Raw genomic sequence first — 13,362 nt, 5'->3', positions numbered from 1 at the left:
CATTCTTTTTTAAAATATAGTTGTTATTTTTGAGGAATACAATTTCCGTGAACAGAAAGGAACGAGGAAGAATGAAATCGCCATTTTTTCTAGCCGTTATGTACTATTCGCGATGTACTCGATTTAGTACAGATTTAGTACAGCCTTCGTGCTTCACAATCAGAAGGTTCTGGGTGGGAATCCGGTGGCCTGTTGTTCTGATTTCAGTTTGTATTTCTCTAGGTAATGCCTGGATATGCCATTTTCCTTCCTCGTTTTTTCCCATAGTTGTTATTATTGGATTTTTTTAAAAAATAATGAATTTGTTTTTTTTTTCTTCAGTATTATATTAATATAATTTATATTGGATATTTTATATCTGATAATATGTGTTTAAATACTAGTATCATTTTAGGCTATTGTCTTAATATGCGGTAATCTGAGATCACGCTATACGTCATCGTCTGTGACGTTAAGTACCTTCCATTACCAACATAAACTAAATGTTTGGGTAGTTTTCCGAATATTAGTTATATGGGCTTCAGAATCGGGTGGTGAAATCACGTGATATGAACAGTGTTTGGTCCTTAATTCAGAAATCTTGCTTTTAATAAAACAATCGTCTACATGAGTTTTTAAAATGACATACAGAATGTTTAACTTCTTTTTTTAAAAAAATATTCAGTTCTAGTTATAAATAGTGATACTTCAATACAATTATAAATGTGGGACATGGTGGCTGAGTGGTATAGTGTTTGCATAGAATCTCTGGTTCGATCAATTTATGGTGGACATATTGTCGGTGGATTTTCTCGGTGTACTCTCGTTCCCTCCCATATTTTCATTCCACCGATTGCTTCATCATCATTCGCTTGCCTTAATCATGCGTTTTAGCCTAACGTGCATAAACATGAGACGTTAAACTAAAATTTTCATTTTTATTTACGATTATGTACGATTAACTACACTGCAACCAAGAACACTTGACAGTGAAAACAAATAATGCTATAATTAACTTTCTCATTGATCACCTTCAACATAATACTTATACAAGTTCCGATTTATCTTTTATGTAACATCTTCAACAATTCAGAATCAACATGAAATTAACACCAATCTTCTTTGTTTCTCTCTCTAAAAGCTGAAATAGTTTCCAATATTTCCGATACATACGCGAGAATCCATTTTCAAGGACCATAGAGGATTAAAACATATTATGCAGTAAGATTTCCACATACTTCAAATGTTTTAAGCCTCTATGGTCCTCGAAAATGGATTTTCACTTAGGTGCCAGAAATATTAGAAACTACTTCAGCTTCTAGAAATATAAAAAACGTTGGTACTAATTTTATCCTGTAACTGTATTCCGTTCATTCTGCCAGTCAAAAATAAGTTAGGTTTATTTTATATATGAAGCCATTTTGGTATTTGGCCCAATGTGATCCGTAGTGTGGACTCTGGCATTGTTAATATTAGTGATGATTTCAGGAGTGGCAAAGGGGGAATTTCCCACGCAGAGCGACGAAGTATCCCCCTCCCCCTCCAAGAGCATGTTTCTGATCGTACTCAACGTAGATTCCAATATACTTGAAGTAGTACTTTCACCTCCGTGTACAATCTTCTGAAATCATCACCGGTTAGCATATTATGCATTAATAATATAATACATAAGTAACATTAAAACATAAGTCAATCTTTGTAATAATGTGCACAGCAAAATGCAATTTTTTTCCACTTTTTACTTGTGTGGAAAAGGACCTCGTATGTTTGATACACCATGTTAGTAATCTTAGTATAATCTATATATAATTTACTTATGTGCCGTTCAGTATTGATTGTGATTTATATACAGGAAGTTATATAATAATTTTCTGTTCCAGGAGGACAAACCACTGGGCTTTACAATTCTTAAATTCATTGTTACTGATGCTGATAGTGCTCCGAATGCAGCTCCATATACTTTTGATTTTCGAGCTGGCAACGATGGCGGTGTCTTCAGATTGGTGCAGGATGGAACTTTACGCACAGCAACGAAATTCAATCACAAACTAAAAGATACTTATCATCTTCATATACGGGTATTTGATAACGGAACACCACCGTTATATTCAGACACATGGGTTACTGTTAAGGTGTGTATAATTCTTGAGATTAGGTTAATATATTTATGTAAGTTTTTCTTTAAAAAAAAAATCTCACATAGGATTATATATCATTTTTAGTAGACAGTATGAAGATGTAGTTAAAGTAACTGGTTGTAATTGAAGCTTTCCTTTTTTTCTTTTTTTTTTTTTCTTTTTTCTTTTTGAAAAAAAGAATTCAGTAGTATTTGTATATCTGAGCAGTCTGATACGAGAAAGTGATCCAATGTGATCTACTTTCAAACCCAGTAATTCATTTCCTTGCATGAAATTCAGTCTAAATATGGTTATGAATTTAACAACTAAATACGACTCTAGCCATCACCTAACGTTCCTATCTCTCCCAAATGAATATTAAAAACGAAATGGAAATGTCAATAAAATAAATTGTAGCTTTAGAGTTCTGTTAATCATTAAATGAACGGTTTCCAGATGGGAAATATTGAATGTTCGGTGTGGTGTCCTTAGTTCTAGTAGGCGGATACTGAAATGATACATTGAAGTGTAAAATCTGGTTGATTGACGGCAAAAAATTTTTCTTGTGATTCATTGCCATATCCGGAATAGAATGGATTTGCAACGGTGTCTAAAACTATTAATAAATAGTTGACATTCTCGCTTCACAACCGGAAAATCTGAGGTTCAAATCCCGCAGCTAGTTATATTGACAAAAAGTTTAGGGATATTTCCCCATTTTAACCAAACGAGTGCTTAAATTGTATCATTATATATAGGTCCTCCCTAACTTCCAAGATTCCTTCTGATATTTCATTGTTATTTGTGTTAGTGTACGATGACGTTACACCTGTACTTGAAATTGTGTTCTTTCTTTTCATCGTAGATAATTAACCTTAATTTTTTTCTTCTTCATTGTTCCAGGTTATAGAAGAGTCTCAATATCCTCCAATAATAACACCTTTGGATATTTCTGTCAATTCTTTCCTGGATGAATTTCCAGGTGGGGTTATTGGAAGAATCCATGCAAGTGACCAAGACGCTTATGATACTCTGGTGTATAGTTTGTCCCCGTCATCCACATTGCTCAATCCTTCCGCATTATTTGAAATAGATCACGAAGATGGAACATTAGTTGCGTTGCCTCGCTTGGATGTTGGAGAATATTTAGTTAACGTTACTGTTTCAGATGGAAAATTTACCTCATTTGCCAATGTGAAAGTTAGCGTTAATTTGATTACTGAAGATATGATCAGAGAAGCAGTTATTATCAGATTTAGGGAAGTAAGCCCAGAAGATTTTATTTTGAGTTATCGTAAAGGTTTTATTCGATCAGTGCGCAATGCCATAAGTGTTAGACCTAAAGATGTGATAATTATTAGTGTTCAACCTTCAAGAACACGAAAGTCGCGCGAAGCAAGTGGTAACGAAACAAAGCGACATTCACGGCAATCTAAACCAAATCTTGATGTTTTATTTGCTGTGAGAAAAGCCCATGCTGGCTTTTTCCCAGCAAATACTGTGAGAAAGAAAATCCAAGATCACAAGGAAGATATGGAAGTAACAACGAAATTAGCTGTTCTGGAAATTGTTCATGAAAAGTGCACTCCAACTTACTGCAAATACGGAAAATGTTTTGATCGCATACTTCTTGATACAGCGCTGGTGATTTCAGTGACCACAGACGTTACAAGTTTTGTTTCGCCACAACATAGCCATAAAGTACAATGTGATTGCAAGGAAGGTTACGCAGGTAGGTCTCTTAATTATATTTACATTTCACATGTAAAAGTAACTTTTCGTCATCTGTACAAGATTGACATATCTCATTGTCGACTGTTATTTCAATCTTTTGTCTTTTGTAAGAAAATCAGTAGTGGGGGAAATATAGATAGAAGAAAGTATACAACCACAAGCCGACACCATACTCACGAAAATATCGTATAACAATAATAATAATATCTCTAGAAACGATGGTGGTGACTACGATTCCCTGCCGGAACTATTTATCTTCAAACTTCCTCGTTCGTAAATTAAAATTACATCTCAGGGTTAAATTTAATGAATTAAATTGTTTAAAATGAACAACATATTTATTGGTAAATATTCATAATTACATAAATCAATTTTATTTAGGAAATACAATAATTATATGCCAATAAAATATAGATTGTAAGCAATTGACAAGGGAAGTTGGGCTGAATAGCAAATGCTAAATTATTATCATGACTTAGTTACTATATGTTCAGGTGGGGCTTTCAATTGTGTTATTATCAATGAGAAAAGTTCATAGTATTTTCTTAGAGATATTAGAACTCCATCTTAATAAATCTTTCCTTACTCGCATTTGTTCACTAGTGATAGCACGTTTTAGGTTACATTAAACAGTACAAAATATCTATATGTATATTTATACTTCGTTGATAGCAAACGTCTAGGTGTCTGATATAGTCGAGATAATAGCAACTTCTAAAGTTTTGTGGTCTTTGGTGCGTGTTAAAAAAAATTCTAATGTGTATACTTCCACACATCACATTCTCAACAATAACCTAAACCCAGTCGAGTGATGAACACTTCGAACTTTTGAGGTATTCCAATTCAAACCTTTGATAAAAAATATTAATATGTACACATGGCTACCAAAACTATCCTTCCAAATTAGTTATAAAGTTAATTTACTGAAACGTAGATAGTCAGCTGTAGACTTCAATGTATGAAACACTACTAACTAAAACCAGCCTTTTCACTTTTCTTTCAAAATTTTTTTCTGGTATTGTACACATCTCTTGCGCCACTCACTTGATTATTATTGGTTTCTGACCGTAAATAAATGATAATTAAAATTTTCAATATGCTCCTACCTTACCAATGATTTCATTTTTTAGTTCCACCTACAACCTTTATTGGGTAGCCTAAGTTTAATTAGTATTTGGTAGGGGTGACTTTCCACAAAACAACGGAAGTTACCCTAGTGGCCGAAACCAGAATTTCACTATACTTAAAGAGTGCCTCATCGAGTGGCACCACCTATCGCAAGAGTTTGGAAATTTTCAGCCTTCATCTCTTATTTGAGTAATAATAATACTAATTTGCATATTATATTTCAATCTTCCAAATTGTTAGTAATAATATTAAAAAAAAAAAAAAAAAAAAACCATAACATCATGTGTTATTTCTTCTATTAGTTCACTTCATGAACTTAAATTAATTTCAAAACATTCGATTAATTACAGGCTAAATTTAACCCCCTTTTCCCCCTTCAGAACAACTGCATATTGTGGCCTTGTATCTAATTTTTAGATCGGGGAAATAATGCAAGCCATAAAGTGTCTCATTAAAGTACGAAGTGGTTCGTGTTATCCATGTAGCTCAACATATGCTTTTCTTCATTTCTAAATTTCTGGAGAATCGATGTTCTTGACGAAGGAAATGTCCGAAATTTAGAAATGTTGTATATATGTCCAGATATGTTTTTCTATATATATATGAAGAATAAAAATGTTAATAGAATTGAAAGCAAAATTCGTAGTTTCTTCCCGAAGAGAGCGTTGCTTTCATAGGAAAACAATTTTCTGGGTTCTTAAGTTGTCAAGGGAGTAGTTTGCTCTGAGCACCTGTGTATGTATATGGTTGTCACATTTAATAATGCGTTTTGCTTGTCCACCTATTCTTGTCATATTATTTCAAAGAGACTGGGAAAGTGGTATATACCTTTAGCATCCATTTTTGTCCACAATAATTGAAAACTTATAATTTCGAGTGAATAAACTCCACCGAAGTCTTAACATTTTGTGGAATATTCTGTTAGTCTATGATATATAACAACATCGAAACAACATCGAGATTCTTTTATTTCCTCTGAAAGAACAAAACAGCTGGATCTGTTGAGTTCACATTTTGGTGTAACTAAATCTTGGAGGTGTCAGTGTTAATTCTGCAAGTTTTCGTGAACTCTATGGAGTAGCTTTTGCCTCAGTTCCCAAGTATTTGAAAATTGTGACTTTATCACACAAGTCATAATATCACGGTAGAAACATATGTATGTTTAATCTCAGAGCCAGTGTTTCAGTAAGAGTTAATTTTCTACCCTTGTTTCTGAAGGCATATTTTCTTTGTGTTTGTTACTGTCGCCGAGAAGAAAAGGGAAAAGAACTTGGCAGTCCAACAAACACTAAAGATTGTATGGAGCTAAACAAAATAACCCTGACAACAGTTGGGGACAAGTTATACTCCAACAGTGGCAAAACTATACAGCAATAAAATCTTGGTATTACAAAGATAGGACCGGAAATTTTCGAAGAATCTTGTGAAATTATTACTAGATATGATTTCAACTAAAACAATTTTTAGAAATACCTGCGAGGATTGAAGTCTGCTGGCCGGGCAGATAGAGATGGTATTTTAGGATACGATACACACATTTGAAACACACATTGACGTATGAAAGAGTGGTTTGAAGTGTTGAATTTTAATTTAATGACATACCATTGATAAACAACAAATATTCAGTATAATTTGTTAGTTTGGAAATTTATTTTAGGCAAATGTTCTGCGTATTGGAGAAAGTTTTACAAGTATTTGGTGGATTTCGTAAGCTTTGGTGTGCTTAATGATGATTATAGTTTAAATGAAGTAAAATAATTGTATGAAGAGGGAATATCGATATGATAATGTAACTTCACGTTGGATTTGTGTGTAGGGTTAAAACGTAGGAATCTCAATGTTCACATAAAAGATTAAGATGAAAAGTGGCTCGATAAGTACGGAGTAATGAATAAAAACATACTGAATATTTGGGATAGGAAGAATTAAAGAAAAAGAGTACTAAAGACAAGAATAACTTGTGGGTTACTGTCAGCCATATAGAATGTTGTCATTTCTTTAATAATACATGCAGTTATCTTTTAATTTTATTATTTTCCAGGTGATCGATGTGAAATAATAGTAAACGAATGCGCTCGGGAACCATGTCCATCTTTCAAAGTTTGTGTGCCTGATGTGTCTAAGCAAGGTTATTCGTGCCAGTGTCCAGAAGGCTTCGCGGGATCCACATGTAACATAGACATTTCAAAGTGCCACGACGAATCCTGTTACATTCCCAGGAATCCTGTTTCATTCAGTGGTAAAAGCTATGCTCAGTACGCTGTTGACAAGGCCTTAGAGAAACACCTGAAACTTTCACTCAGGATCCGTACTATGCAACCTACAGGAAATTTAATGTATGCTGCAGGAAAATACGACTATAACATTCTTGAGGTATGTGCTTATTTTAGTATTTGCTTAGAGCTTTTTTTTCTTTCTTTCGAAGTCCTTATTAATTTCGCTCTATTTTATTTCTTTATTCTGCTCAGGTATCTAGTATCGTAAGCAAAATAAATGTAATACAGTGAAACCTGTTACCTATGTATCTTGACTCAGTTCTTATGGAACTTTATTTTCCTATAAGACTTGTATTACATATTACTTTGTAAGTTGACTACCTATCTGAATTTGAAACTTTTTCATACTGAAGCAATGTTATTCCTAACTTGTTAATGTTAAAATCATTTCTGTATGTGGGACATCTACGTGATCTTCGTTTATTAAAAACCTTTCCAGAACTTCTGTTAGTGTTGTATGATTCTGGAGGTCAATAAACCAAATGGAGAAAAGAAAACACTTGTCCATTGAAATTATTTTTTCCACAAATACAGCAGCGGGTTGTTCTGTTTATTGCCTTTATGTCTGTTGATTACAAGCATATGGAAAGATAGTGCCACTAAGGCTGTCACATATTCATGTTCTACAGTGCAAAATTTTTCGCATTCAGATGGATTTATTGAACTATAAGTGCCCACCCTTTATCATTGTCACATGTTTGAATCCCTTTTATTATGAGCGAATGACAAACTAATATTCACATTTATTAGATACTGTGTTTTTATGTTATGTAAATGATTTTTACTATATATTGCTTACAAAATATAAACTAATACGTGGATAATTAGTTACTGCATTAGAAGGGTTTATATTCAGTCTGTTATAGTTTTTGTTGAATTGGCCATTTTTCAATGAAACCGGTGCGATGGTGGCCAACATAGACAGGAGCTCCTCCGTGGCTAAACGGTTAGCGTACGCGCCTTTGGCATGGGAGACCCTGGTTCGATTTCCGGCGAAAGCTCATGTGGTTCGGATTCCACGTTAATCAGTAGGTCCACGTCTCATATAGCCTCGCTGCTGAACGGGACTTTAAACTCAAAATCAACTCAACTCAAGCCAACATAGACAGGTTTCACTTTACGTATAAACTGCTTGACGAATTGTATGATCCCAAATGCTTACTCAAAAAACAAACTTAGCTCAGCTCATATTTTTTCAATTTTATTCAGCTTACCTTCTCTGTTTGGGTTAATTTTTGCAGTTAATATTTCATCCCCATACTACGGATCCGGTTTTCGTTAAATTTTATGAGCATGCTTATTTCCGAAACATATAATGCAATATGCCTATATGTTAATCACGTCAAATTTACATTTTTAAGAACTGAATACGATCACAGGAGGTATTCATAAATAATACTACAGAATACAAATTATCATTACTAGTATACCTTCAAAAAAATATACTTCATGTGGCTGAAAAACTAAACTTAATCCTTTGATTCTGAAGGATGATTTGATGAATGCACTAATAAAAAGTATATAAAAAGATGTATGCTTGAAAGCAGATCTACAAGTAACACTATTTTATTCAAGTACACTAGGAAATAATTCTAATACACAACAGCACACTAATAGTTATAGGAAGTAATTCTAATATTCCACGTTATTATTGAAATCGTGAGGCACCTGTAAATGGCTGAATTATTGTAGTTGAATTCCCTTTTCAGTATCATTTATCAAGAACACATTGATAAAAGTGGGATCCAATCCCTGCTCATTTTTATTTTTATTTATTAGAGGCTTAGTACCCATGTTAAAAGTCGAATTCAGAATAACGTACACAAGAAATATGTAGATTGACTATAGAATCCGTGCTAAGTGCCAAAAATAGAAAAGCTCGATTTAATGTCAAAATGTGGCCTATGTGCCTAATACTGCTCAGTGAAAAACGGGCTATATAGTATTCACTGTGGAAGTAGTTCAGATAATCCCCAGAATAATGCGCGTGGGTATATGTCCTATCAGTTCTGAAGCACGGTCTGGGCTTTTTACTCAACTTTTTTTTTTTTTTTTTTTTTTTTTTTTTTTTTGCGCTTAGCACGAATTTTATATTCAGTCTACATATATGCGTTTCCATTTGTCCCCCAGTTAAATTGATCCAGCTTAGCAAACGTAAAAGTGGTCGCCTTATGATTTTAGACACTTCTCTTTAAAACGAGTTTAAAGGAGTGCTAATTACCGACAGATGGCAGCACGTTTCTCCTATCTTTCCAATAAATTTTGTATTGAGCGACAATATTCACAATAATTGAGTGAACTCCAAAAGTTGAATATTCAAACTTGGTTCAATGGCGAGTTGAATCAATAATTAGAGAAGAAACCCGAGCAACTTGTTTAGCAAAACTTTGCCCTCCTGAAAACGCAAGGTACTTTCGTTGTGCACGTCAAAGAATACCTTTGAAATAATCTCAGTAAAGACCTGTTAAAGGAATTATCTACAATGGGTCAATATCAAAATAACTTCTTTATGTGAATCAGAAAGTAATTGAAACAATATGGAATAATGTTAAAGAAAAAGAATATGAAGTAAAAGCACACCAGATTATTTTTCTTGTATGGAGCCAGAAGGATGTTAGATACTAGGCGAAATGTGTTTTAAGGTTCGCACAGGCTATTTTAGTAGTTTAATTTTTCATGTGTTTTGTTTATTTTTGATTGTAAAATCAGATAAGTTGTACTAGGTTAAATGCATTTTTAGTAAATGAGAGTAATTTATATTGAAAGTTGAGCAAAGACTCCGGATTAATTTTATCGTTGTGAAGAATTAAGTTTCTTCATTACGAGAATTAAGAGAAAAAAAGAATTCGACAGCTAAGTGGCAAAGATTTTACTCACCTTTAATACATCTGTCTCCTTTAAGGCGTTTTTCGCGTATCGATGTGATTTTTCACACTATGTAGTTTAGAAGAACACATTCGGTGCTAGTCTCAGGATCATTTTAATAATACTTCAAGAGTTTAAACATATCACTTCAATACAGGCAATGTCGAACTCATGTCCGTGCCATTCTGGTTGCAGTTTGTGCTGTAACTATTGAAATAATTTTATCCATTTTGATACAACTTAAACAACGGTTAGTTGTCTACATGATTCATGTTCGCGACAATAAATAATACTTTTCATACGTATTAAAAGAAGGAAAGGATTGGTAAATGAATGATAAATACGGAAGTAGAAGTATTAATGTTAAGGCAATTTGTGATTAGTCTGGAAACATATACTACAAGTTGCTTTAGGAACATTATCTACCTTTCGGGTTTAAAGTAATTGATAAATTCTGCTTTTGGGGGGCCAGACTTATTTTTTTTTCTAAAAATTGATAATTTTTTGCAAAATATAGCCTAATTTTAGTTAGTTTATGTTACTTTTAGTTAGGTTACATTAGATATTTCTCGGGCAGTATAACTTTGTACTTATCTTTACGGTTTGTATAGATCGACAACTGCTATTTTGCTTCCTACTACCACCCGGCAACATTTCGTGTTTCTCCATTGCACACACTGCATTTCAATTCTTTTCACTTCACAGATTATTTACACATTCATTACCTTCCGTAATAACTCGTTTCTCCTATAAATATTCTGTTTTTTAACCTAGTTTTGGCCCCCTAAATACAGAATTAACCCAAAGTAATAACTAACGAGATTACTGAGGCTCAGACCTATTTTAGTTAATCCGACTGCAGACAGTATAGTTGGAAAGGAGATACTAATTGAATTTCCTAAATTACTAACTGAACATTCTAAGATACAACTTCAAACGCTAACAGCACTTTTGTGATTCTTCGTTTCCTTTCATTGTTGAGAGAGTTTTTCTGTTGAAAGCATGGTTTTGAAGAGTAAAATTAAGTGCACTGTACAAGGAAAAAAACAAAATATAATCAAAAAGTGCACGAATTATTCTGTAATTATTGATTCAGTTTATCTTTGAGCAAATTTCGAATATTCATCTGTCGAAATTATTTCAATTATTTCGAATATTGTCGCACCCTGCAAAACATACTGGAAAGATAAGTTATATGTGCTGCATCATAAATTCCTGAAAATGAACTAGAATAAAGATTAAAAGCTTAATGTTTAATGTAAAGACTAATGTAAGATTAAAATCTCCAAGAATTTACGATTAGTATTTTTCAGTTATATTCATATATTTTAATAGAACTATTTCCCATAAAACTAAAAAAGTAAAACCACAAGAAATGCAAAATATTTTTGTAATTTGTTACGTTAGAATAAGATGATGATCATTTCAGACGATAGTACAAAAATGTAGATAATAATGAAACAATTTATGCCACAAATTGTATGAAAGAAGAGACGATAAACAGCGTTGTGTTTACAAACTCTTGGAAGTTTGATTTAATAGTGAAGGAGTATGGAATTCTAACTAGGAAAGGTCGCGAGGTGTCACTCTTGAGTTCTTATTGACTTCAATGTATTCAACGCTTGTAATTCGAAGACACTTACGATTGAGGATTTCTGCGGTTGTCTAATTGTTTAATATGTGAAAACGAGTCGAATGAACATAGTATCGATATGAAATCGGAATAACACCTCGCTACTTCCCTTAGTAAGTTATATAAATAGAATTTATTTTAAATAAATTGGTGAAATGTTTACCAAAAAAATAAATAATTGGATGCATATGCTTCTTAGGCTAAAGGAGACAGATGATAAATTCAATGCAAGTGAATGGTGATAATAGATTAAAAGAGAAAATGGGAAACTTGGAGATGTAAATGGCATTTTAGATAGATAATGAACACATTTAGCAACCTAATATACATATATATTTCTCTTTTCAGCTTGTGAATGGTGTTGTCCAATACCGATTTGATTTAGGCAGCGGAGAGGGCATTGTTCGTGTGAGCAGTACATATGTAAGCGACGGTCTATGGCATGAGGTGAAACTCGAGAGAGAAGAGAACAATGCACAAATTTTTGTGGATGGAAAGCACGTTGCCCACGGAGCAGCTCCAGGAATCAGTGATATCCTCAACTTAGAATCTGATGAATTGTATTTCGGCGGGGAAGTTCGAGTGCATCCAACAATTCTTGGCTTTCATGATATTCGGCGAGGATTCTTAGGTTGTATGGATGATATTAAAATCGACCACGTGTCAGTCCCTCTCCATATGAGTGGTGCTAGTAGCGTAGCAACACTGAAACGCTTTTTTAACGTTGAATTCCACTGCGATTCAACGCTTGTTTCCCCCGGTATATGTGGTTCCCAACCTTGCCAAAATGGTGGTACTTGCGAGGATTTGGGAAGTACATTTAAGTGCCTCTGTTATCCTAGATTTTCTGGTGCTACTTGTGAAATTGACAATGACCCATGTGCCTCTAGCCCTTGCCTGTATGGCGGAAGGTGCTATAGTACAAACAATGATTTTACGTGTGACTGTCCGCTTCATATGAGCGGTAAGAGGTGTGAGTATGGCCAGTATTGTAATCCGAACCCATGCAAAAATGGTGGTGTGTGTGAAGAAGGGAATCATGAACCAATTTGTAAGTGCCGTGGATTTACGGGTGATTTGTGTACTATTGATGTGAATGAGTGTGAACGCCATCCGTGCCTAAATGGTGGAACTTGCATCAATGAGCCAGGCAGCTACAAGTGCATTTGTCCTCCCAACTCCACTGGAGATTCCTGTAATAAACCTATCTATTTTACACCGATAACATCCAACAAGCATAGCATCACGGTGGAGGAGCTTATTGGAATAATCGTTGCTTTGCTGATCATTCTTCTTCTGGTGCTTTTCTTCATTTTATTTCGTAGGTTTCGTGTCAAACGTTCCAGGGAAAGGTCCAATAACATAAATAATGACCCTAGAAAGGATATAATGTTAAACTCAACTCGGGGACCAGACACAGATTTTAAAAGAAGTTCAAAACTGAGCAATCTTGAAGTGAGCCAGGTTAGTAATTTCTTTTTATTGTACTGTAAATAATTTGCTTTAAAATTTGTATATATTGTAAGTTAGTGACGTTAGAAATGTGTATATGGAATCATGTCAATCTCTAAAGTTCTAATTGTGAGATCTCAGCGTATTAAATTTTTTACCACATTGAGAGAATTTCCTT

General features: G+C 33.8%; 1 protein-coding gene across 3 annotated transcripts in view; it reads left to right on the top strand.

Annotated features, from left to right (window-relative positions):
- Nucleotides 1–13,362, top strand: part of LOC145670270 (fat-like cadherin-related tumor suppressor homolog) — a 113,466-nt gene that overhangs the window by 80,115 nt on the left and 19,989 nt on the right. For all 3 annotated transcript variants that reach the window (XR_014128249.1, XM_081738697.1, XM_081738696.1), the window contains 4 exons: nucleotides 1,860–2,111; nucleotides 3,000–3,828; nucleotides 7,000–7,331; nucleotides 12,081–13,196. Coding sequence is in view for 2 of the 3 variants with exons in the window: in XM_081738697.1 (XP_081594823.1) it covers nucleotides 1,860–2,111; nucleotides 3,000–3,828; nucleotides 7,000–7,331; nucleotides 12,081–13,196 (2,529 nt within the window). In the remaining variant the exon portion in view is untranslated. The remainder of the gene's footprint in view (nucleotides 1–1,859; nucleotides 2,112–2,999; nucleotides 3,829–6,999; nucleotides 7,332–12,080; nucleotides 13,197–13,362) is intronic.

The sequence above is a fragment of the Thermobia domestica genome, chromosome 14, assembly GCF_964235325.1.
Source record: "Thermobia domestica chromosome 14, izTheDome1.hap1.1, whole genome shotgun sequence".
Classification (NCBI taxonomy): domain Eukaryota; kingdom Metazoa; phylum Arthropoda; class Insecta; order Zygentoma; family Lepismatidae; genus Thermobia; species Thermobia domestica.
Note: the sequence above shows the minus strand (reverse complement) of the source record. Positions and strands in the feature narration are given on the sequence as shown.